A 24,464-nucleotide genomic window follows, 5' to 3' on the forward strand; every position below is an offset into this window, starting at 1 on the left:
GTACACATCTGGAATGGACATAAATGCATTGCTTAAATTCTTCTCCCAAAACAGGTTTTTAAGAACTTCCTTTCCTCCTCCCTGGCTGGATTGTAGTTTGGGTCTATATCAGTTACAGTGCAAGATTGTCTGCAATTATAGAATATTACTCATGTAGGCTTTCCATCTACAACTGACCTTCAGCAACAGCTGCAGTAAGCAACAAACTTCAAGAACCCAACACAGTATCCTTCACCTTGGCAGCAGACAGGAATTACTGAATGAATCCCCATACTATCAAAACACCTCCCTTCTACCTTTGGATAGATTTCAAATACTCAGGTAGCTTAAAAGAGGGTTTCCTTAAACAAAATCAAATCCAAAAAGACAGCAAAAAGAATTAATTGTACTCCATGTGTAGTTTTTCCATTGTGTAATGATGCTTTTCATCTTTTGCACTTTAGAGCCCCGCAAAAAAAACAAAACAGAGGATACATTTGATATGATTTAATATTGTCAGTAGGACACCGTTTGCAAATAAAAGATTACTCATCAAAATGCAATTATTGTCAAAAGAAACGGATGTAAAAATAAAGCAGAATTGATGTTTCCACTTTTTGTTTTGTTAAATATACCATAACCTCTCTGGTCACCTTTTACAGAACATGGTTGTTTTTCACCAATTCAATGAGTTTCTACTTTGTCTGCCTGAAACTGGCATTTTTTCATCACAGCCATGAATAAATAAATGTAGATGTGATAAAACCACAATTTCCAGAGCATACACCAATTATCTAGAAATATTAAGTGGGGGAACATGAACATTTTCAAAATTAAGAACTGCTCTGTAGTTGTTGATTGAACAGTAAAAGATGTCTGTCAGTTTTCATTCTGAATGTTTCTTGTATTGAATATGACAATGTGGATCCACCAGTTTGGCTCTGAAAAAATGAAAGTTTAATCATCCAAGAAAAAGTAGTTTCCACTCTTCTTCTGCTCCACATCCTATTAAAAGATAAGGGGAAAAGTCATAGGTAAAAAAGCTTTGAAATGTTTTCTCAAATTATTAAACTCAAAAGGAGAATTAAGTGCTGCTGAAACTATTTTAAGAGCAGCCCGTTAGTTGATCACCTCCCACTGTTACACTTGCCAACATGGAAGAAAGAGCTTAGTGAATGCACATTACCCCAAACAAGTCTATAAATATACTGTGTGGAACTTCAGGTATGATCCTACTTTCAACAATCAGTACTAGTGCTGATTTAAACTCTTAATGATATTTTCATACAGCATGGTCAGAAAAATCTCCTTGTTTATTTCCAATTAGCTTTTTCACTTCAGGTATCTTTCGCAAATTTTAAACAGAAATGCATTCCAAAAAGCTTTAAAGCCAATTCTTATTTAAGTGGTACAAGGGAGCTTGAATAAACGAATTGTATTTATCAATACTAAGTCATGTGAGATGTTCTTTGTATTTTATATTAGAGTACATATTAGTGATGAATAAAACCAATGTGCATAGAAGCTCTTGCTTACCTTAATAGAATTCATCTTATTAATCCTTGGTCTATAGTTGTTTGGGTCTCTTCGGAATGTGATTTCCAGCTGAGACAAGAATTTATTCATTCCAGCAAGCAGTGTCTGTGGACTTGTTTAAAGCAAACAGTGCAGTAAATTACAGGTGTATTCTAATTGAAGCCTTGTGCATTGCTTGACAAATATGAATAATTTTCATTAGGCTTAATTTGAGACCAAGAGTGAGAGCAACTTTCTAAATGCATCAACATACAAAATGAAAATACACAATTGATGTTTCTGTCTCAAGATCACTTACATACTATTTCACCCCTTTGTTACATCTTTGTAAAGTCTACAACACTTCTGAAAGCCTACTTTCACTCAATTGCACTTGCCCATCTCTCAGAGCATACTTAACCTGTACAAAACAGAGGAGAAACAACAACTCTTGCTCGTGGTACTTTAATCGAGATTGCATTAATTAACTGTGTTATAGCTATAGCACATGGAGATGATAACTAAAATTGCTATATCTATTTTCTATAAGGTTAACCTTATAAAAAGCACAAGTAGGGACAACAGAAGGTCATTTCAGACCATGTAGGATTCACAGCCAAATGTTAAAAATGTCAACTTTATCCAGCAATAACATTGACAGGATTAGGCAAAATATCCAGTGTTCAAGAGAAAAGAATTCCAGAGAGACTCCTATCACAAGGACTATCCAATTTTACTAGGGCAAACACATTGTTGTAGAAATATTAACTTTCTGGATGTAAGTTCGATCGCTGAGTAGGAAGGTTCATTTTCAGACATGTTGTCACCATACTAGGTAATATCATCAGTGAGCCTCCACTGAAGCGCTAGTGTAAGTGACCAGTTTTCTGTTTGTGTTTAGGTATCCTTGGTTGGTGGTGCAATGACAGTCTTTCCCTCTGAGCTAGGAGGTCTGGGTTCACATCTCCCCTGCTCCAGGAGGTACATAATAACATCTCTGAACAGGCCGATTATAAAATATCTACCCTGAGGAACTCCTTCCCAATTAGACTCACTCCGCAGCTTACATGTCAGGTATCCCATGCACTGTTGCGAAAGAACTACTACACCTGTGAAATGGCCGGATCTTGGCTTAATTTCATCTAAATGGCTGCAAGTTTCCATTAGTGTTCTAGATCTCACTAGCAACTTGTCCCTGGGAAATGTGGGAGTATGCTGCTGGGTTACTGGCCCCCAGACCATTTTTCCTACTTCTGCAGCCTGCCAGCCAGCCATCAATCCTGTATCTAAATGCCTACTACAATTCCAATCATGGAACCCCTATTGATGATATTAGGAGTATGAACAGGAACATGAATTGGCTAATTTATGCTTCAAGTCTATTCCATGTTGCAAGATCATGGCTGAACTTTGACCTAACTGCACTCTTCTAGGTAGCAAACCCCATACAGGGTCAAGTAAAGCTGGAGGTTTAAATAGATTCTGTATAGCCTTGTGGTTTTTAATGACCACTCATTTTTTCTATTAACAAAATTGTGACAATCGGTTTATTCATTGCACCGGTTGACTCTACTTGCATCTACCACCTCTGTCGCCTTCTTGTTTTTCTCCCTTTCAAAACAGCATGAGTAACTTCTTCACATCATTGTTACCACTAGGAAAATGATCATTCATCAACAGGCTGCTAATTACATCTTTTGCATAAGTAAATCTAATGCTGCCTGCTGGCACATTTGCAAAAATGGCTCACGAGCACAGTCAAAGCATTTGCCATTTACCTGACAGATTACTTATCCAAGATAACCACTTTGCTTTTTCTAGATTATGAATCTTTGTTTTTGTACTCAACTATTTCATAGCTGCTATCAGAGAGTTGATCACATCTTCCAATACTTTAAATCCCTTTTTATTTCTCTCAACTCTATCCAAAGCATAGTCATTGCCTGCTTATTTCATTCTGTCTTCTTTTGCTACTGAAGTAATTGTGTTCTTATATCATGTAGATAGAATGACAAGTGGATGCAGTTGTTGGGCCAAAATGACATTCTACCTTTCACTCAAATGCCAGCGTGATTCCAGATATGAAGGCCGTATGTCCCAAAGACTGGTGGGTCATTGTATATCTCTTCAGCTATTTACAAGGTACTGACTGGACCCAACTAGCCTGCAATTGTAAAACTTAATGTGTCCAACACAACAGATTCAGAATTATTGAACAAATGTCCAACTGCAGTGTATGCCAGGAATTACACTGACAGCACACTTAGAGCCTGATTGATCTGAAATTTGTTAAGTCCATTTCATGATCAAATCAGGGTCAATCTGCCAAGCATGAAATTTAAATAAATGCCAGACAGACAGACATTTCGTCCCCTGTCTAGCTGACATCCTCAGTGCTTGGGAGCCTCCTGTGAAGCACTTCTATGATGTTTCCTCTGACATTTATAGTGGTTTGAGTCTGCCGCTTCCGGTTGTCAGTTCCAGCTGTCCGCTGCAGTGGTCAGTATATTGGGTCCAGGTCGATGTGCTTATTGATTGAATCTGTGGATGAGTGCCATGCCTCTACGAATTCCCTGGCTGTTCTGTTTGGCTTGTCCTATAATAATATTGTTAGGACAAGCCAAACAGAGAACAGCCAGGGAATTCCTAGAGGCATGGCACTCATCCACAGATTCAATCAATAAGCACATCGACCTGGACCCAATATACCGACCACTGCAACGGACAGCTGGAACTGACAACAGGAAGCGGCAGACTCAAACCACTACAAATGCCGGAAGACAGATCACAGAAGCGCTTCACAGGAGGCTCCCAAGCATTGAGGATGTCCCCTAGACAGGGGACGAAACGTCTGCAACACAAATTCCCAGCTCGGCAAACAGAACCACAACAACGAGCACCCGAGCTACAAATCTTCACAGACTTTGCGCCAGACAGGCAATTTACTATCACCACTAACTTCTGTATTCTCCTTGACAATGGACCACTCTCCCCTCTTTCAGTATAAATATTGGTTCTCCTCGTTACTGGTATTCTTGTGAATTGTCCTGATGACAGCAAGACACAGCTTCAACAAAGTTTTTCGTCAGTGATACTTAAGATTTATGCTACTGAATGACAAGTTGCTGATCGTCCTTCAACTATCACAAAGATAGATAGTAAGTATATATTATCTGTTAAATTCTGCTCTGTCAAATCTGATCCTTTCTCGATTGTCTACATTCTGTACCTTACTGATCGTGTTAATAGTTTTTGCATTCTGCACCTCTTGACAAAAAGTATGTTCAAGGTCTGGTACAAAATCACCAGATTCTCGTTTCCCCACCTAATCTGTCAAGCGTGTATCTCCCAACACATATTTCAGTTCAGTAATGAAGCCAGAAAGATTCAAGAGAGGGATAGCTAGTGGAGAAATGTTCTCACAGGACAGCCCCTCAATTTCACATACTGCAGTCCAGGCATTCCAGCTGCTCTAATAAATCTTAGTGTATGTTATTTACAACTACTTTAAAGTCAGTTACAAAGTTCTTTTTCACACTAAAAACTTACAGTAAGCAATAATCACCTAAAAATTTTAGATACTTAGTGTTTCAAGTTTACACGAACCACTTGTGAAATTTATCTGAATTAACCAAAAATGGATATACCCTCCAAAAACAAAAACTTACGGATTAGCTATTGTACTCCGAGATGGTATTCCATCAAATACAATCACACGGTCAGCCAAATAGGTAGCCATTATAAAGTCATGTTCCACAACAAAGGCAGTCTTCTTTGCATGGAGAATGAAGCTAGAAGTTAAAAAACAGTTATCACTGACAATTCTGTAATTTATAAAGATTTCAAAATAATAAATCCATTTCATTATAACCAAATAAGACAACAAGTATGTTAGATTTAACAAATGCGAAAAAAAGTTGATTTTGTCATTAGTATAAATTGCGATAGTTAACAGGACGATATAACATTATTTCATAGGTTTATGAAATATATAAATACATTTACAACTAGCGTCAATTTTATAAGAACATCAGTTGGATTTTAGCAAGTCCACTTTTGGAAAGTGAGTTGTAGAATCACACAATAGTACATAAAGAGGCTTTTTGACGTGGGTTATGCAGGCTTACACAGTGCCATTTATAATACAGCAAGATCACACTACAGCGAATTAATGCATGAATCACAAAAAGCTTGTATTGCTCTTAGATACAGCTATCCAATTAATACCATTCCATTACATTTTTGTCATAGTCCTGTAAATAGTTTCCCTTTAAACATTTATCCATTGCCCTTTTGGAAGTTATTCAGTCTGCCTCCCTCATATGTCTAAGAGGTTTTGATTTCTCATTGTCTGCATCATAAGTTTCAATCTTTCTTTGCTGACATATGTTCACAGAACCATTTTGATCAGGACACTAGGAGAACTTCCAAATCTTTTGCCAATAGCAGCAGATAGGCAAGACCTTGGTTTAATGCCTCATCACAATGTCAGGACCAATTAGTGTCAACCTAAAATGTACACTGAACTCTGACAGGCTGTAAAGTATAAATCAATTGTGTCCAGCTGACCTTAAAAATGATGAGTAAATAACTACTTTGGATTCACCCAAAGTACTTACCGTTTAATTACCCTTCCAGCCATTAAACGCTGTTCAGAATCCAGGTATGCTGATGGTTCATCAATCAAGTAGACATCTGCTGGTTTACCGAGACACAGAGCCAGTGCCACACGTTGCAATTCACCTCCAGATAGATTCTGGACCTGTTGAGATAAACATTTAACAACAATGATACTGAAAACAATACTGAAGGAAAATAAATTAACTGAGTGTAACAAAATGGATTCACAAATAAGCCTCTCCAGAGATAGCTCAAAGCATTAGATCCAAACTTGCAAGTTTCCATGCACAGCTTTAACAGTTTAGCAACATTAATACCTTTGTGTGCTGCTGAAATCCCTGAATAAGAGCAGAGGGGCTTGTTCCACAGCATGGTAAACCAGCTTGGAGTTCAATACACTAATCTCACGAGCATTCTAACATTTGAGCTTTTACTTAAAATATACAGCACGGAAACAGACCCTTCGGTCCAACTCGTTCATGCTGACCAGACATCCCAACCCAATCTAGACCCATTTGCCAGCACCTGGCTCATATCCCTCCAAACCCTTCCTATTCATGTACCCATCCAAATGCCTTTTAACTGTTGCAATTGTACCAGCCTCCACCACTTCCTCTGGCAGCTCATTCCATACACGTACCACCCTGTGTGTGAAAAAGTTGCCCCATAGGTCTCTTTTATATCTTTTCCCCTCTCACCCTAAACCTATGCCCTCCAGTTTGGACTCCCTGACCTCAGGGAAAAAGGCTTTGTCTATTTACCCTATCCATGCCCCTCCATTTTGTAAACCTCTATATAAGGTTACCCCTCAGCCTCCCCGCTCCAAGGAAAACAGCCCCAGCTTGTTCAGCCTCTCCCCAAAGCTCAAATACTCCAACCCTGGAAATATCCTTGTGAATCTTTTCTGAACCCTTTCAAGTTTCATAACATTCTTCTGATAGGAAGGAGACCAGAATTGCATGCAATATTCCAACAGTAGCCTAACCAATGTCCTGTACAGCCACAACATGACCGCCCAACTCCTGTACTCAATACTCTGACCAATACTTCAGTAGTCTAGATTAGAGTGGTGCTGGAAAAGCAGGCCAGGCAGCATCCAAGAAGCAGGAAAATCGACGTTTCGGGCAAAAGCCCTTCATCAGGAATAGAGGCAGGGTGCCTAGAGAGAGTGGAGAGATAAATGAGAGGGGGTGGGGGTGGGGAGAAAGTAGCATAGAGTACAATGGGTGAATTGGGGTGGGGATGAAGGTGATAGGTCAGAGAGCAGGGTGGAGTGGACAGGTGGAAAGGAAGATAGGCATCTACCTGCAACTCCACTTTCAAGGAGCTATGATCCTACACTCCAAGGTCTCTGTTCAGCAACACTCTGTAGGACCTTACCATTAAGTGCATAAGTCCTGCTAAGATTTGGTTTCCCAAAATGCAGGACCTTGCATTTATCTGAATTAAACTCCATCAGCCCATTGGCCAATCTGATCAAGATCCTGTTGTAATCTGAGGTACCCCTCTTCGCTGTCCACGACACCTCCAATTTTGGTGTCATCTGCAAACTTTCAAACTATACCTCTTATACTTGCATCCAAATCATTTATATAAAAGCCAAAAAGCAGAGGATCCAGCACCAATCCTTGTGGCACTCCGCTGGTCACAGGCCTCCGATGGCTCTACCATTCATCTACTGAGATTTATCTAAAATCATACCTTCGGCCCTTCTAGTCAGTCAGTTTCATAGCAGCACCTGAACAACTCTAACACTTGCCCATTTGTTATTATTATCCAAGTGGCACTGAGCTGAGTTATTTGGAAAGATGACCAAAAGCTTAGTTGAAAAATGAAGTTTTGAAGTGTCTTAAGGGGGACTCAAGTAAGCCAAGTGGTGCATAGGCATCATATACAACGTTGAAATTAACACTTTCAAATATTGTAACCACGTAGAATCAGACAGATACCCATTTTCTTCAAATATGCCCAATTTCAAACCGTCAATGATTTAAAAAAACTATATTGAAAATAGTAGCAGAAGATTACATATAGACAAAGATTACTTTAACTTAAATTCCCAAGTCCAGAGAAGCTTATACAGCTGTCTGAATTATTTAAAATGCTTGGTAATGAAATGGACACCACCTTTGGCCTTTCACAAACAAATAAACAAAACAAACCAAACCATCTCCAGTCTTCTTCTCACTAATCACTTTCCATCCACATCGTTCCTCAAAGTTCAGGTTCAGCAGTGATGTATCTTTGGTGTGCTTGGTTCCAGTACGTTTTGGCTATTATTTGTCAAAGTAATTAGCATCCCTAAATTTTAATTGCATCATCATTGGTAGCCAGCATCCTCTGCAAACTCTGGAAATCCCCCATAAATCTGAGTCCCCCTTAAGACACTTCAAAACTTCATTTTTCAACTAAGCTTTTGGTCATCTTTCCAAATAACTCAGTTCAGTGCCACATTTTAAAAATGTGCTTCCCAAAGGCATTATAAAGATGTTCCATGATATCCAAAGTGCTACAGAACTCCAAGTTCCTGTGGGGGGGAAAAACAGCAATTGGACGGTTTCTGGTTCGATGCACTGTTTGACCTCATTCTTAATTTCCAATCAACAACCTCATCAATACAAAGACCACTTACACTTAAAACTCAAGATCCTATTCTTACTGTCATTCTAATATTCCAGTTTTAATTGCTTTACTGATTGATGGCACTGCCATTTATCTACCAAGATTTACCTGAAATCACATGTTAGGGCCTCAGTTTCATGACAGCACAAACAGCTCTTAACACTTGCCCACTCATCCTTATAACTTGGCTTACAGTCCAAGCAGTGCAGAGGCATTGGACATGTACAAATGAAAGTTTCATCTCTGTAACATGGCCCATTTCGACCTCACACCACTCCACCCATCAGTAAAACCTTCTCAGATGCCTTAACAGTTCATATCTGCATCTTGACTTTAGCAGCATCAGTTGCTAACCATCTTGTTCCGGAAACAGACACATTTGTCATGTATCCACTTGTATAATAACAAGGCCCAGAGCATAACTTGACCTGGATATTCAGGTCTTCAACATACTGGGCCAAATAATTAGTGAGATGTCACCAAATATGACTTAAGTTGCTTTATGTTGGAGCAAGGTGAACAGAGAAGGATAAGCACTATTACTGAGATCAGTTAAATTCTACCAATACAATTTGCATTTTGTGTAATACCAATAAAGAACTCGCCATGCTAGTTCTTTGACTTATTTGACTCAAATCATGCACATGGCTTTAAGAATTTTCCAGTATATCTGGAAGCTCAACTTTCCTTGTAACAAACCTGACTTGCCAAGTCCAGTTTCAATAGATCCCCTGTTGGTGTGCCCCATTTTTTGCCTTTTTTTAAAAAAAGTTATATAGCACAGAAACAGACCTTAAAATGTGTTGCTGGGAAAGCACAGCAGGTCAGGCAGCATTCAAGGAGCAGGAGAATTGACATTTAAACGTCGATTCTCCTGCTCCTTGGATGCTGCCTGACCTGCTGCGCTTTTCCAGCAACACATTTTCAGCTCTGATCTCCAGCATCTGCAGTCCTTACTTTCTCTCAGAAACAGACCTTAACAGTCCAACTCATCCATGCTTTAACTGAGCTTATCCCATTTGCCTGCATTTGGCCCATATCCCTCTATACCTCTCCAAATAAATATCTTTTAAATGTTGTAATTGTACCCATCTCTACCACTTCCTCTGGCAACTCATTCCATACATACAACCATCCTTTGCATGAAAAAGTTGCCCCTCAGGTCCCTTTTAAATCTTTCCCTTCTCACCTTAGACCTATGCTCTCTAGTTTTGGACTCCCCTACCCTGGGGAAGATGACCTTGGCTATTCGTCTTATCTATGCCTCATGATTTTATAAACCTCTATAAGGTCACCCCTCAGCTTCCTACATTATAGGGAGGAGAGTCCCAGCCTATCCAGGCTCTCCTTATAACTCAAACCCTCCACAGTCTTAGTAACATGCTCGCAAACGTTGTAGTAACATCCTTGCTACCAGGTTGTTGTGCAGTACTCCAAATGTAGCCTAATGCCTTGTACAGCTGTAACATGGCATCCCAACTACTTGTAAAGCCCAGGATTTGCATGCCTTTTTTAAAAACGACCGTATGAACCTGCTTTGACACTTCCAATGATGAAATCACACATACCCCTCAGTATCACTGTTTCAGTATTCCCTTCAGGATTGTATCCAGTATTTTTGTACTGCTTTTCTGATTCTTTGTATCAAATGAATCACTTCACATATGGCAGATGAAATATGTTATGTAACTTTTCACTCACCAACTCTTCTTGAACACCATCCTCCTCAGTTTAGGAGAGTTCCAAATTGCACCTCAATTGTAAATTCTGACGTTGTGTCCTGCACACCCAAACACTGGTCATTAACAGATTAAGAAAACTAATGGTCCTTATAACAACCCGTGGGAAGCCTACTATACACACACTATCCTTCAAAAATAACATTCACCAATTATTATTTTGTCATTCAGCTAACTTCATATTCATGCTGTCATTTGCCTTTTCGTTCCACGGACTTCAACTCTGCAGGCAAAGTTGTTGTTGGGGGTATTTTAATCAATTGCAAGTTCACGTATAGTATATGGCCTGAAATTTGTTACCTGTTTAACATAGCTTGCCCTTAACAAACCTATGCTGTCTTTAATTCATTCACATTTGAGCAAGTGACTGTTAGTTTTGGCCCAGACAGAGGTTAAACTATCCAGCATGTAATTCCCACACTATCTTTATACACTTCTGTTTAAACAAAAAGGGTAATGTTTGCATTCTACAGTTCTCTGGCATTTAAGAAAATAGAAACATTATGGCCAGACTCTTTGCAATTCCCACCTTTACTCCCTCGGATGCACGTGATCCAGTCTAGATTCCAAACTCTAGAATTCTCTCCTGTACTTTATTCTGCATCTACTGCACTCCACACTTCTTCAAGAGCCAACTTAATGTTATTCTATTCACAATGTTTGTCATCACCCTTCTAAGCTTTTCCTTTTGACACTTTTTACTCCATGTCTCAAGGGTGGTGGACAAGTTTCTATATGAAAGTTAGTTGATAAATGGAAAATACAACAATGTTCTGTTTCTTTGCAGTAGTTATTGCATTTGAGAACGTGTCCTTGTGTATATTTTCAACTGAGTCTTCTGGTTCATAATGAGGAACAGAGATTCTGGCTAACTAAATGATGTGCATGCTAATTATAGTTCTCAGCCAGCAGTGACAAGAGTATGATAAAGATCTTCCTTACTTAAATATACGTTTATACATAATCAAAAAGGAGCTACAGAAGACAACTGGAAAATGAATAAAATCTAAACCAATACCTCTTGATCAATGATACTTTCAATTTGCAATGGTTTCATCACATCAGTCACAAACTGTGGATGGGTGTAGGCATCTCTGATCTTTTCATGAAGCAGCTGACGAACAGTCCCCTGAAAGAGTAAACCAGAGATACTGTTTCTAAAAGCCACATCCTTTTCTTTATAGAAGTTGCATCTCTAAAAACTACTGCAACACATAAGACTAAAATTCTACGACTAAAAGTAAAAGTCAAGGCACTTTTCTTGCCATTTGAAAAATAAGGACAATTTTTTCCAAACCTTCAGTAAACTCTGATACTTCTGTTCGAATTGAATGAGTACCAATGTTGCTGTAAGCTCTGCAAACCAAAACGTACCACATGGAAGAACAAAAACGGGCTGCACATAACTAAAACTGCACAGTAGGGATAACACACAATAAAAAGACAACACAAGAAGAAAAAGAGGACGTGATGAGGACAAATGTTTTTTATTAAAAGTTGGCCAAATAAATCTTCCTGGCTGAAATTTCAGCTACAGGCAAGAATACTTAATATTTAACTTCTTTTCAACTCAGTTGATGGTTCTAATTATTAAAAATCATGACTAAAGAACCAATTTGACTAAAGAACTAAAGTTTAAATAAGATTGGACAAGCTGCTACTGAAAAAGTCTGAGTGACTTCCAATAACCTGTTTCAGCAAGTTCCAATAATTCAGGGGGAAAAAAAAAGTCAAAAACTGTACTACTTACTTGGGACTTAGGGCTGATCTTCTGTGGTTTGTAGCTGACATTCAGCACAGGCACTGCACCTGGGGGTGAAGCATATTTATTAGTTGCATATTTTATACAGTTATTATTTCATAATTCACAGGAGTTTGAAGTTCAGTTTGCAGAGATTACATAAAAAGTACCTCCTTCGTCTGGCTTCAGTCTTCCAGCCAGCATTCTGATGAATGTGGTCTTCCCTGTACCTATTGAAACAACAAAAAATCAAATATTTAGAGTAATTACAGAATGTACACAAGATCTGCACAATATGTAGTTGCAAGATCACAAATTTAAAAGATTGCACATTGCTTTTTACATTTTTCTAAACACTTCACTACATCAGATTTCAACACACCAAGAATCTATTTTAAATATCACTTAACTTGTTTGCAGAATTGACACTCACCATTTTCTCCCAGCATTACCATGATTTCAGAATCTGTGAATTCTCCAGTCCCAATTTCCAGTTCAAATTCGCCCATCTTTTTCTTCATTCTTGGATAATGATATCGGCACATTTTTTTGACCTCTTCCTCATTTGCTGTTTCAGCTACTTTGAAAATCAAAGAGGCATCGCGGAATCTCAAGTTTTCTGTTGGCACATATCCATCCAAGAATATGTTGATACCTATCAGGAAATAAGATATCAATTACAGTTTTTCAAAGAATAAATGATATAAAAACATACCCAGTGTTCTAACTAAAAAAAAATTAAAACAGTAAACTTTGACGGGAAAGTTGTCAGTTCAGTGTTATTGGGTTTATGTCTATAGGAATGACAATGCTACAAAATGGGGGCGGGGCAGAGGGGGAATGAGAATATGAACACAAATGTGTTCATGAGAATGTACAGTGTGGTGAAGTCACCTATAGTGTGACATAAACCCAAGATCCCATTTGAGGCTATCCTCATGGGTACCAAACTTGGCTGTCAGCCTCTGCTAGGCAACTCTATGTTGCTGCATATCCTAAAGTTCACGTTGGAGGACATTCACCCAAAGACCTCGGGCTGAACGTCCTTGACTGCTGAAGTGCTTCTCCCCTGGAAGGGGGTATCCGTCTGTCGATTGTTGCAGTGTCCACTCATCCGTTGTTGTAGTATTTGCATGGTTTCACCAATATACCATATCTTGGGGCCAACAGCACATTAGATAGGCAATGCTGGCTGAGTCATGAGTATCTGCTGTCCTCATATGTAATGGTACTATCCATGTCGACGCTTTGACATGTCTTGCAGTGGTTGCCAAGACAGGCTAGTATGGGGCTGTGGTCAATGTTGTCCTGAAGGCTGGGCAGTTTGTTGCAAACGATGGGAATCTGTTTAAGGTTTGGCGGTTGTTTGAAGGCAATAAGTGGAGGAGTAGGGAAAAATCTTGGCGAGGTGCTCATTGTCATCAATAATGTGTTGCAGGCTGCAAAGGACGTGGTGTAGTTTCTTGGCTCCTGGGAAATTTTGGATGACGAAGGGTATCGGTCATATCAAGTGCCTGTCTTCTGAGAACGGTATTATGGTTTTTTGCTGTGGCACTATGAACTGGCGATCGATGAATTGAGCATCGTACCCAGTTCTTAAAAGGGCATACCTCAATACCTTCAGGTGTCTGTTGCATCAGTTTTCATCTGAACAGATCCTGTGTTTGGCTTGTCTGTAACGGGCAGAAATACGTACTGCAGAAGCGAGAGATCAGAGTCAAGATTAGAGTGGTGCTGGAAAAGCACAGAGCAGGAGAAAAAAAAATTGACATTTCAGGCAAAAGCTCTTCATCAGGAATGGCTTTTGCCCGAAACGTCGATTTTCCTGCTCCTCGGATGCTGCCTAACCTGCTGTGTTTTTCCAGTGCCACTCTAATCTTGTCCGTAGGGAGTGGCTATTCTGATACGTTGAGGGCGGAAGCTTGAGAGGTGCAACATTCATGAGGTTAACCGTGGGCATATGATCGGGGAGGTACTGAAGTGTCCGTCTTTGACGATGCACGTCCAAGAATATGAGTGATTCTAAAAAAAAAGTAGTCCATGACAGGTCAGATAGTGGGATGAAACTTGTTGATAGCACCATGTATACAGGAACCTCGGTTATCCGAAGGACACGGATGGGCAGTATTCCGTTTGGTTAATTGAATGCCAGATCATAGTTGCCAAGCATCAGGACCTTGTGATCTTGTTCAGAATATCCAAAATTGAATGCCAGATAATCGAGGTTCCTCTGTAGTTGTTTCAGTGTTTGCTCACCATGAGTCCAAAGGGAGAAAATATCATCCGTATCTGGTGTAAAAAGTATTGGTTGGAGGTCTTGCGCAAAGAGGTCTCGTTCAAACATGCGCATGAAAATACTAGCATACTGGGGTGCAAATTTGCTCCCCCTGGCTATTGTGTGTCTGGATGAAGAATTGGTTGTCAAAGGTGAAGACGTTGTAGTCAAGGATGAAGATGAGTTGTAGGATAGTGAGTGGAGATTTGGCAGTTGTTGATATTAAGTACGGAGGCTGTTGCAGTGATGCTGTCATAGTGGGGGATACTGGTGTAGAGTGCCAAAATGATCACTGCACACTGATAAAATCTCAAGTTATCTCGAGGCAGTGACTTGAAAGAAATTCTTGGATTTACATATTAGTCAATTGAAACCTGCATCTCCATTCTAACTGATTAAAGACTTAATAGCCACCAAGGTTTGTTCAATACATTTGTATCTGTTGTATGACTGTTTGATCTTTTAGTTATAAATTCTGTGTCTGATGTATTCACTCTTACTGGCTACTGGAAGGTGGTGCGGGGCTCAAAAAGCTTGTAGTTTCAAATAAATCTGTTGAACTATAATCCGGTGTCATGAGATTTTCGACTGTTCACACCAGTCCAACACCGGCATCTCCACATCACAAGCTTAGAGATATGCTGCAATCTAGTGATATTGAAGATGCAAAAATATAAACAGCATGAAAAAGAACTTTAAAAATTTAAATGTAACAAGTTCTCATGCAGTACACAAACTATGTTCAAATATCAATGCTCATTAAGAACAAGAGAGGTTAGTCTACTCATTATAAAATTAAGTGTGCACACAAAAAGTAAAACTCAATGCTGTTCACCTGTAATGCTCAGTGACCTGTAGTTTAACTGCAGCATCTATTAGTGTGGCAGGGAATACAAAACAATGCTACAATTTGGTGATTCATTAAATTTGTGATGGCTTTTGTATGCAGTTTTCAGGTGAGCTTTTAAAAAGTCTTTCCAGGTTTAATATCAAGGATTTAATTTAGAGTTTACCTTCTCGAACACTGAAAGGCATGGTGACAACACCATATGCACTCGGCACGCCATATAAACAGCAAATGAAATCAGAAAGGTAATCCAACACGCTCAAATCGTGCTCCACAACGATAATATATCTGGTTTCAAAAATGAGAAAACCATATTCATTTACTGCACACTGTACTCAAAGTTCTGCTCAATTAGTTCTACCAGCAGATTGCTCTGGAAACTTTAAAGCATAGATTCAGTTTTAATTAAGATGAGTTTAACAAAGGTCAGTTGTCGAAATATGAATAAAATTAGATTAGATTACTTAGCGTGGAAACAGGCCCTTCGGCCCAACAAGTCCACACTGACCCTCCAAAGAACGACCCATTCCCCAACATCTAACACTATGGGCAATTTAGCATGGCCAATTCACCAAACCTGCACATCTTTGGACTGTGGGAGGAAACCGGAGCACTCGGAGGAAACTCACGCAGACACGGGGAGAATGTGCAGACTCCACCCAGACAGTTGCCTGAGGTGGGAACTGAGCCTGGGTCTCTGGTGTTGTGAGGCAGCAGTGCAAACCACTGTGCCAGCATGTTTCATTAGGGCATTTCAAAATATTCTCATTAAGTAAATTTTCAGACATTGCCAGTAAAGTTGAAAAGCATTTTTAACAGGTTATTGCTTTCAGATAAATTGAAGTTTCTACTGAACATTGGCCACAATGAAACAAAACTACAAAAATATTTAACAACAGATGCCCAGGGTAGCTGGGTTTAAATTAAGTTTTCCATTCCTTAGCTGATCCCATTTGAATTTTATATACAGATTTAAAATGTTGTTTTAAAAATAGCAGTGGTGTTATAATGGTAAAGATAGCTACATTCGGATTGAAGAAATCAGAAAATTGAGATTTTATACTAATTAACAAGAAAATGCTTTAAACATACAACCAGAGGTTCCAAACGATGCACCTAGACATCCATATGATGTAAACCTGTCATGCAAGGACAATTTTAATAGGCTGCATTTGCTGATATCAGCACATTGCCAATTCTTAAAACAATGCACATGTGCATTGAAAACAGTTCGGTGAGATGGGACCCAGTACCTGGGATACAAGAGACTCCCAATTCTTTTCCTCTCCCTCCCACAACAACTCACATCCGGTGTCCTAATCTCCCCTCCCACTTGACCATGTCCTCATTGCAACCCTTCCCGACAGATAAATTTCAGGTGATGACATACTGGGCCTGAAATTGTGCACATGTGCAGTTTTGGGTGCCAGCAAATGCTCCGTTTGGAATATTCTTTAGCCACGAAGATGTACACAGGTTTCAGATGAAACAAATGCAGATTATGGGGCAGAAGGAGGCTATTTAGCTCATCGTGCCTGCACAAGCTTGACTAACTAGTGTCAATTCCCTGCTTTTTCCTCATAACCCTGCATTATCTAAATAACTGCTCAATGCCCTTTTGAATGCCTCCGCCACAAAAACAATTGTAACCACTAATTGTAAAAGTACAAATTTACTATTGACTTACACAGTAGAAAAACACTAAAGAATCACAGAAAACTACTGAAATGCTTTGATGACAGTGTCATTGTCAACTTCAAACGGGTCTGTTGACTAATGAATTTCACAAGAGGGAACAGGCTATTGCAATAAGACTGAAGAAAGGAAGAATGGGCATGTCTTAATACAACTCGCGCACTAGTGAGTGTATCTGAATAATAAGAGGAGGAAGAGATGCTCAGGTATTGGAGCCCTACCACTTCAACCATGGACATGCTATTATTTTGTTTCATGAGGCAATAGAGAACATTGATAAGAGATTTTGCTTATAATACATTTGAAATATATTGAAATTTGAATTGAGAAGCACACTTTTCACAACACAGCAGTTGTGAATTAACATTTACCACAGCTAATTCAAGAGGTCTATTGCAACACATTATTAACTTGTCCAAAATGCAACACGGCCATTTAAATAGCTCCAGCAACAAACCTTATGAGATAGAATAACAGACAGCCACTAAAAATCTAGTAGCTGAATTGTCATGGTTGACTAATCGTAGCTGACGTGGTGATGAGGACAAAAGTTGTGCAATGGGTCATTATTTGCAGGCATAACATATATTAGAAGGTTACCTATCCGGATTTATAAGCGAGCGAATGGTGATGGCAGCCTTCAAACGCTGTTTAACATCCAGGTAACTGGAGGGCTCATCAAACATGAAGCTGAAAAGAAATACATAATTTTGGTTGGCAGAATTTACTTCAAAGTAGTACCTCAAAATCCTTCCAGATGACAAAGGGTAAACAAAATCTTAACACTAATATAATATTGAACATGAGCTGCAATTGTAATCTATGTTAAATAAAAGTTCAGTTATATTGAAACATACACAAGTGATCAATTGAAATGAGAAGGATAGAAAGAGGACAGAATGTGCATGCAATCTTAACCATGTCCTGGTTTTGTTTTGCAGCTTTCTAACTGCAACATTGTGGAATCAAATTAATTTCCTAGATTGGAGTGGTGCTGGAAAAGCACAGCAGGTCGCAGCATCCGAGCAGCAGGAAAATTGACGTTTCGGGCAAAAACCCTCGAAATGTTGATTTTCCTGCTCCTCGGATGCTGCCTGACCTGCTGTGCTTTTCCAGCACCACTCTAATTTAGACTCTGATTTCCAGCATCTGCAGTCCCCACTTTTGTCAAATTAATTTCCTTTCAATCTGACCAACAATCCTAAATGAGTGCAGGGAATAGACCTCTCTCATGAAGATCTTGGGGGCCAATTAAATTGCAAGGTCTTCTACAGGAAATCACTACCACAATTGCACAATATAGCTTCCACACCCCATTTCAAAACTGCCCAGAGAAAAACAGGAAGCAGGATGGACTTGACTTTTTTTGTGGGGTGGGGTATGTGGTGGGCAGTGTCCCTGCGACAGAGAAAGAGCAAGACAGGGGAATATACAAATAACTGAAGATTAAAGTTCTTCTGGAAACTTACATGTCAGCTTTTTGAATGCACACCACTGCACATGCAAATCTTTGCAGCTCCCCTCCAGAGAGGTCCTCAACATTCCTGTCTTTTAGGTGAGTCAAATCTGTAGAAATAGATTTGCAGTCTATTAAATTAGAACAATTAGAATTTATTACAGGTGACAATCCATTTGTGTATTTTCAGCGTGGTTCTACTTTATCCTGTTTGTCCCGAGATCAGGACATCTCAAAACATTCCACAGCCAAATTAAGTACTTCAAAGCTACAAGCACTGCTATAATGCAGACAAATGAAATAATCAATTTGAAACTTTTTAACAAGTAATGAGATAAATGAATAGGTATGTTGTTTTAGCAATTATGGGCTGATGGATAAACATTGGCTAGGATACCAGGAGGATTCTCAGAGTTTCAGTCTAAAAGATGGGATTGAGTATTTACAGCAAAGACTGAATAGACAACACCTTTCCTTCAGGTTTAACATGGCCAATTCAGAACTCTCATTACTCACTTATTTCAAGCTTCACTTCAAAAACCTTGAGCAAAAATCCTAGCCTGACATGCCTACACAGCACTATGCTATGCTTTTTGTTTTGTAGTTCACATGGATGTTAAACAGTTTATGCTACTTTATAAAAGAAAAACACAACTTATCCCAGTAATCTAGCCTGCACGCTCCTTAACTAAAAAGCAATTCTTAAGTCAACAAAGCATTTTGAGTTATTCAATATAGGCGATAATGATGCCTACAAGCTCTTTCTGCACTTCAAATGCTCATCTCTTAAAATACTTAATCGGATTGATTGGATGGCTCGGGAAAAACTCCCATCACTGAAAAATACATTCTGGCAACTGTTGTGAAAGGTGAGTATTATATATATTTTGGGATTTGGATCCAGAAGAGCCAGTTGAATATGGGAGGGATCTGTGAAGGTATCATTTTTAAAAAATGATAAGTTGCATGGACAATGACCCAATTGCACCAGTCTCAAGGAAAGATAGGATTGCAGTTCAGGGAAAAATCCATGCAAGTGTTGTAAAGTGCTAATGGATAAATGTTTATGCCACCAAGTTTATATTAGATAGAGGAAATACAATGCTGTTAGTTTAACTTTGATTTCAGAACCTAGGTTGGGGGAATCCACAACGAGAGGGTGTAAGTTTAGGGTGGGTGGGGAGAGATTTAAAAAGGGACATGTTTTCATGCAAGGGTGGTGCATGTATGGAATGAGCTGCCAGAGCAACTGGTGGAGGCTTGTGCAATTACAACACTTAAAAAGACACCTGGATGGGCACATGAATAGGAAGGGTTTACAGGGGTATGGGCCAAGTGCTGGCAAATGGGAAGAGATTAATTTAGGCATGGTTGGCATGGATGAGTTGCACTAAAGGGTCTGTTTCCATGCTGTGCATCTTTAGGACTCTATAACAGAAAGTTCAAAAGGTCTCCGTTCAGAACAAAAGTGAAAATTTAGTTTAGGGGAACCAGTCACCTGAGCAGAAGTGATTTCTGTGGCCCTGGAGTTTCCAAGCCATGGAAGCTTGATTACAAGTTAGAATTTGGCAAGTTCATGTTATCACTGAAAGGTGCTTGGATTTAAAACCAAAACTAGGTCGGTCAGTCTTTCCAGAACCATCACCCAAGTATCAAAAAGCAGGGACCCTTTGAGAGTTAAAGAAAGATTAAATTAAGAAAAGATTTAAAAAAACACAGATGAGTAATATATCTCTGAATGGAATATCTATAAAACAGTGTTGTGAGATAGGCTAGTACTTCTAATATTTAATGTTAAATGAAGACAATTGGAAAGATATTATTTCTTTTGTACAATAAGTTTATTCTGATGTTAAAGAAAACATCTACAGCCTTGTCTGTATGGTTAAGTGACAAATCAGCACAGTACCTAACTGCAAAAATTGTGTCCTCTGAAGCTAGTTTTCCTTCAGGGATCTAGCTTCCAGTATTACCACCAGATGGACTCATAACAAACCTCAACAGATGTTTGTGGATTGTACCATAAACTAATAAAACAAATACTTCCGGAAATTTAGCTGCGCAGTTTTCTTACCAAGATGTTCACAAATAACATCCTGAGTTTTGGTCTCATCTTTTCTATCCAAAATAGAACCCACAGTGCCCTGTAGAAATAAATTAAAGAATAGTTATGTTCCTTTAACAAATTCTATTTGGTAAAATGTTCCACATGATCACTACTTGCATTTTTTAAAAGACATTGTGCAGAAGGTGGCTATTTGCCCCTTTGTTTCTACAGGCGCCTTTAAATTAATCCCACTGTCCTGATTTCTTCCTATAGCTCTGCACATGCTTTGTTCTCAAGTTAACTCAGTTGTTAAAAATTAGTACTGAATTTGCTTCTACCAGCCTGTCAGGCAATGCATTCTAGATTGTAACAACTTACTGAATAAATAAACAAATAAACCTTCCTTCCTCCTGCGTTTTTTGCCAATTATTTTCCCAACTGTTCTGTTAATGAAAACATTTATTCCAATGTGTTCTGTAAAGACAGCTATGCCATTTTGACCACCTTGCATCAACCTTTTTTGCTTTAAAAAAGTTTGATCCGAGATAGGGCCTCGTCATAACTGCATTATCTCATCCAATTTCAGTAAATCTCCTATGCAGTCTCTCCAAAGCTTTGACATTTATTCTAAAGCATGTTGGACATTTTCATTTCGAATTGTAACTTATAAGTTATCAAGATTTACCACTAGGTCTTTTGCTTTTAAATGGAATGGTTACCCTGAGGATACCCTCTGCGCACCCAAATGGGGAGGCGGCTGGAAAGCATATCCTAGGTTGACCTACGTTCTCCGGACTAGGGAGCCACACCCTGGGGACCACCATCTCTGTGGTCAAAGAAAGCAAGCTAACTTTTGCAACTTGGAACAAACAGTGGTCATCAAGAAAGAATTGGAATTAAAACTGAGCTAGCATGAGTCAAATTGGCATTGCCACTTTTAGAGAAACCCACTTTTCTGAAAAGGGCAGCTGAAGGAACTACGGCTGGAGAGGAAAAGCCAATGATTGGTCCTACCCATGGAGTTGGTGTTGTATCCAGAATAGGATCTTGGATGTAAATGCACTGTATACGTGAAAGTATACAAGTGTATACTGATACTTCACCTACAGTTCCACCATAATCAATATGCTCCAACCCTTGACTTTGCAGAAGTTAAGGAAAAATTCTATTCTGATCTTGAAGTCCTCACTGCCACTCCAAAAAAGGATAATCCTTCAGTGGGACTTGAATGCAAAGATTGGTAGCAGCTGTGTCGTCTGGAACAGAATCACTGGGAAAAATTGGATGATAAGTAGTCAATTAACACAGTGTCCAGCTACTAACAAAGCATGCTCGGCATGCCCTTGGTCTAACAACTGCACTCTTCTGCCAGAAGGACAGATCCAAAACCATATATCAATCACTGGAATCTCTTAAACGATCATTTGTTCAGGGCAAAAACCAAGTATGTCTGTATTATTCAACCAATGTGACAGGACTGCCACCTACTGGACTGTTTGATTGTCTTGTAGCTTGGTGGATATCTATTGCCATCAGAAGGCCCAAAGGTCCAAAACCATGTTCAATATCTCAGCCCTAAAACAGCCCACGAAAAAAGAAATTCCATATGCAGCTCACGATCAAACTGGAAAGTCTTCACAAATCCAACTTAATTTCAATATAGTCTGAGCAAATTTAAAATCAGCTCTTCTAGAATCCTGTGCCCAAATCATGAGATTGGAGCATCATCAGCACGACGACTAGTTTGGCAAAACTAATAATGCTGAAATAAGTTCCAGAAATGGAAACAAAAAACTTTGATTGCCTGCTGGAACAATCCAAAAGGCACGCATCAAGATTGATCAAACATGACAACCAAAGCCAAATGATCCACCAAATTCCAGCCATCATGATGGGCAAAGCTTTCTGGGATTGGGAGCCACAAGGACTACCTTTAGATGGATGTCAAATGGTCAAAATCCTCTTCACTCATGGGAAGGTTTTTTCTCTTTCTTATAGATGGTTACATCTTCCCAGCCATTCACCACAATGCTATTTTTAGGACCCTCCTGCACAGAATGGTTGCAGAAAGCTGTCACTACATTCCAAATTCACTACGTGAACGTCAGGTACACAGGATACAATAATCCATTTTCTCCTAGATAGCCTAGGAGCTGAAACTAATGGTATCCAAATAAGTCAAATTTTATAGGGGGAAAAACACACCATAACATGTAAATCGTTACCAGTGTGATAATGCGTTGACCATAAACAGCAGGGCTCAACCAACTTGCAGTAATTGACCCACTTCAATTTCACACCAGCAACTACAATTTTCAATGGGGGTCAAAGAGAAATTAATGACCAGTCACTAAATTCCAGTGAAGTTCAGGCTGTTATGACACAGGAAGCCAAACCAGCCTTCTTATCACGAGATTTACAACACAAATGAAAACATTCAATGACCCTCAATATTGCTCAACTGTTAAACTTTATAAATAAGATTCTGGATGCCAAGTTTATAACTTAATAGTTGTACAATAATTACTTTGTTAAGAATATAACTTTAACACAAACTACACAGCAATTTAATTACCATCTATGATCTTAATTGAATCTATGATCCAATTGTTTTGAATCTAAAACTTTCACTGACAGTGGGAGTACTTTTTAAAATTTAAATTTGCCAGTACTTTAAACATTTCAACAGATAATAGGCCTTAATAAAATCTTTTAGAGTCACAGAGATATACAGCACAGAAACAGACTGTTTGGACCAACTCGTCCATGCTAACCAGACATCCTAAATTAATCTAGTCCCATTTGCCAGTACTTGGCCCATATGCTTGTATATCATACTTATTCATATAGGCATCTAGATGCCTATTAAATGTTATAATTGGACCAGTCTCCACCACTTCCTCTGGCAGCTCACTCCATACATGGACCACACGCTGCAGGAAAACAAAGTTTTCCTTTAGGTCCCTTTTAAATCTCACCACCCCCACAATCCTAAACCCTCCAGTTCTGAACTCCCCCAACCCAGGGAAAATACTCTCCCTCGATTTTATAAACCTCTACACAGTCAGCCCTCATCCTCCGATTCTCTGAAAACAGCCTGTTCAGCCTCTCCCTATAGCTCAAATCCTCCAAACCAGGTAACATCCTTGTAGATCTTTTCTGAACCCTTTCAAGTTTCACAACATCCTTCTGATAGGAAGGAGACCAGAATTACATAATATTCCAAAAGTGACCTAAGCAATGTCCTGTATAGCTGCAACATGACCTCTCAACTCCTGTACTCAATACTCTGACCAATAAAGGAAAGCATACTAAGCACCTTCTTTGCTATTCCATCTACCTGCGACTATTTTCAATGAACTATGAACCTGCGCACCAAGATCTTTGTTCAGTAACATTGCCTTGGACCTTACCATCGAGTCCTGCCCTGTTTTGCCATTCCAAAAATGCAGCACCACATATTTAACTAAACTAAAGTCCATCTGCCACTCCTCAGCCTTGGCCCATCTGATCAAGATCCCGTTGTATAAGGAGGTAACCTTCTTCGCTGTCACCTCCAATTTTGATGTCATCTGCAAACTTACTAACTATACCAGCTATGTTCACATCCAAATTGTTCATCTAAATGACAAAAAGCAGTAGACTTAACACAGAGCCTGTGGCACACCACTGGTCACAGGCCTCCAGTCTGAAAAGCAACCCACCACCACCCTCGGTCTTCTACACTTGAGCCAGTTGGTTATCCAAATGGCTAGTTCTCCCTGTATTCCATGTGATCTAACTTTGCTAACCAGTCTACCATGAGGAACCCTGTCAAACACCTTACTGAAGTCTATATAGATCATCTCCATTGCTCTGCCCTCATCAATCCTGAGTTTTTTTGAAGTAGTAACAATCAAGTTTGTGAGACATGATTTCCCACACACAA

At 39.2% G+C, this 24,464-nt stretch overlaps 1 protein-coding gene across 1 annotated transcript in view; it reads right to left on the reverse strand.

Moving 5' to 3' along the window:
• Positions 1-471: 471 nt before the first annotated feature.
• Positions 472-24,464, reverse strand: part of abce1 (ATP binding cassette subfamily E member 1) — a 61,811-nt gene continuing 37,818 nt past the window's right edge. The window contains exons 7-18 of the mRNA XM_043699036.2: positions 20,564-20,633; positions 18,503-18,599; positions 17,634-17,723; positions 15,505-15,626; positions 12,650-12,871; positions 12,387-12,446; positions 12,226-12,284; positions 11,494-11,604; positions 6,114-6,256; positions 5,163-5,285; positions 1,516-1,627; positions 472-984 (exon numbers count right to left, since the gene is read on the reverse strand). Coding sequence (XP_043554971.1) covers positions 937-984; positions 1,516-1,627; positions 5,163-5,285; positions 6,114-6,256; positions 11,494-11,604; positions 12,226-12,284; positions 12,387-12,446; positions 12,650-12,871; positions 15,505-15,626; positions 17,634-17,723; positions 18,503-18,599; positions 20,564-20,633 — 1,257 coding nt within the window. The 3' untranslated portion in view covers positions 472-936. The remainder of the gene's footprint in view (positions 985-1,515; positions 1,628-5,162; positions 5,286-6,113; positions 6,257-11,493; positions 11,605-12,225; positions 12,285-12,386; positions 12,447-12,649; positions 12,872-15,504; positions 15,627-17,633; positions 17,724-18,502; positions 18,600-20,563; positions 20,634-24,464) is intronic.

The sequence above is a fragment of the Chiloscyllium plagiosum genome, unplaced genomic scaffold (assembly GCF_037043375.1).
Source record: "Chiloscyllium plagiosum isolate Xiang-an unplaced genomic scaffold, Cpla_swu_hap1 HiC_scaffold_1, whole genome shotgun sequence".
In the NCBI taxonomy this organism is placed as follows: domain Eukaryota; kingdom Metazoa; phylum Chordata; class Chondrichthyes; order Orectolobiformes; family Hemiscylliidae; genus Chiloscyllium; species Chiloscyllium plagiosum.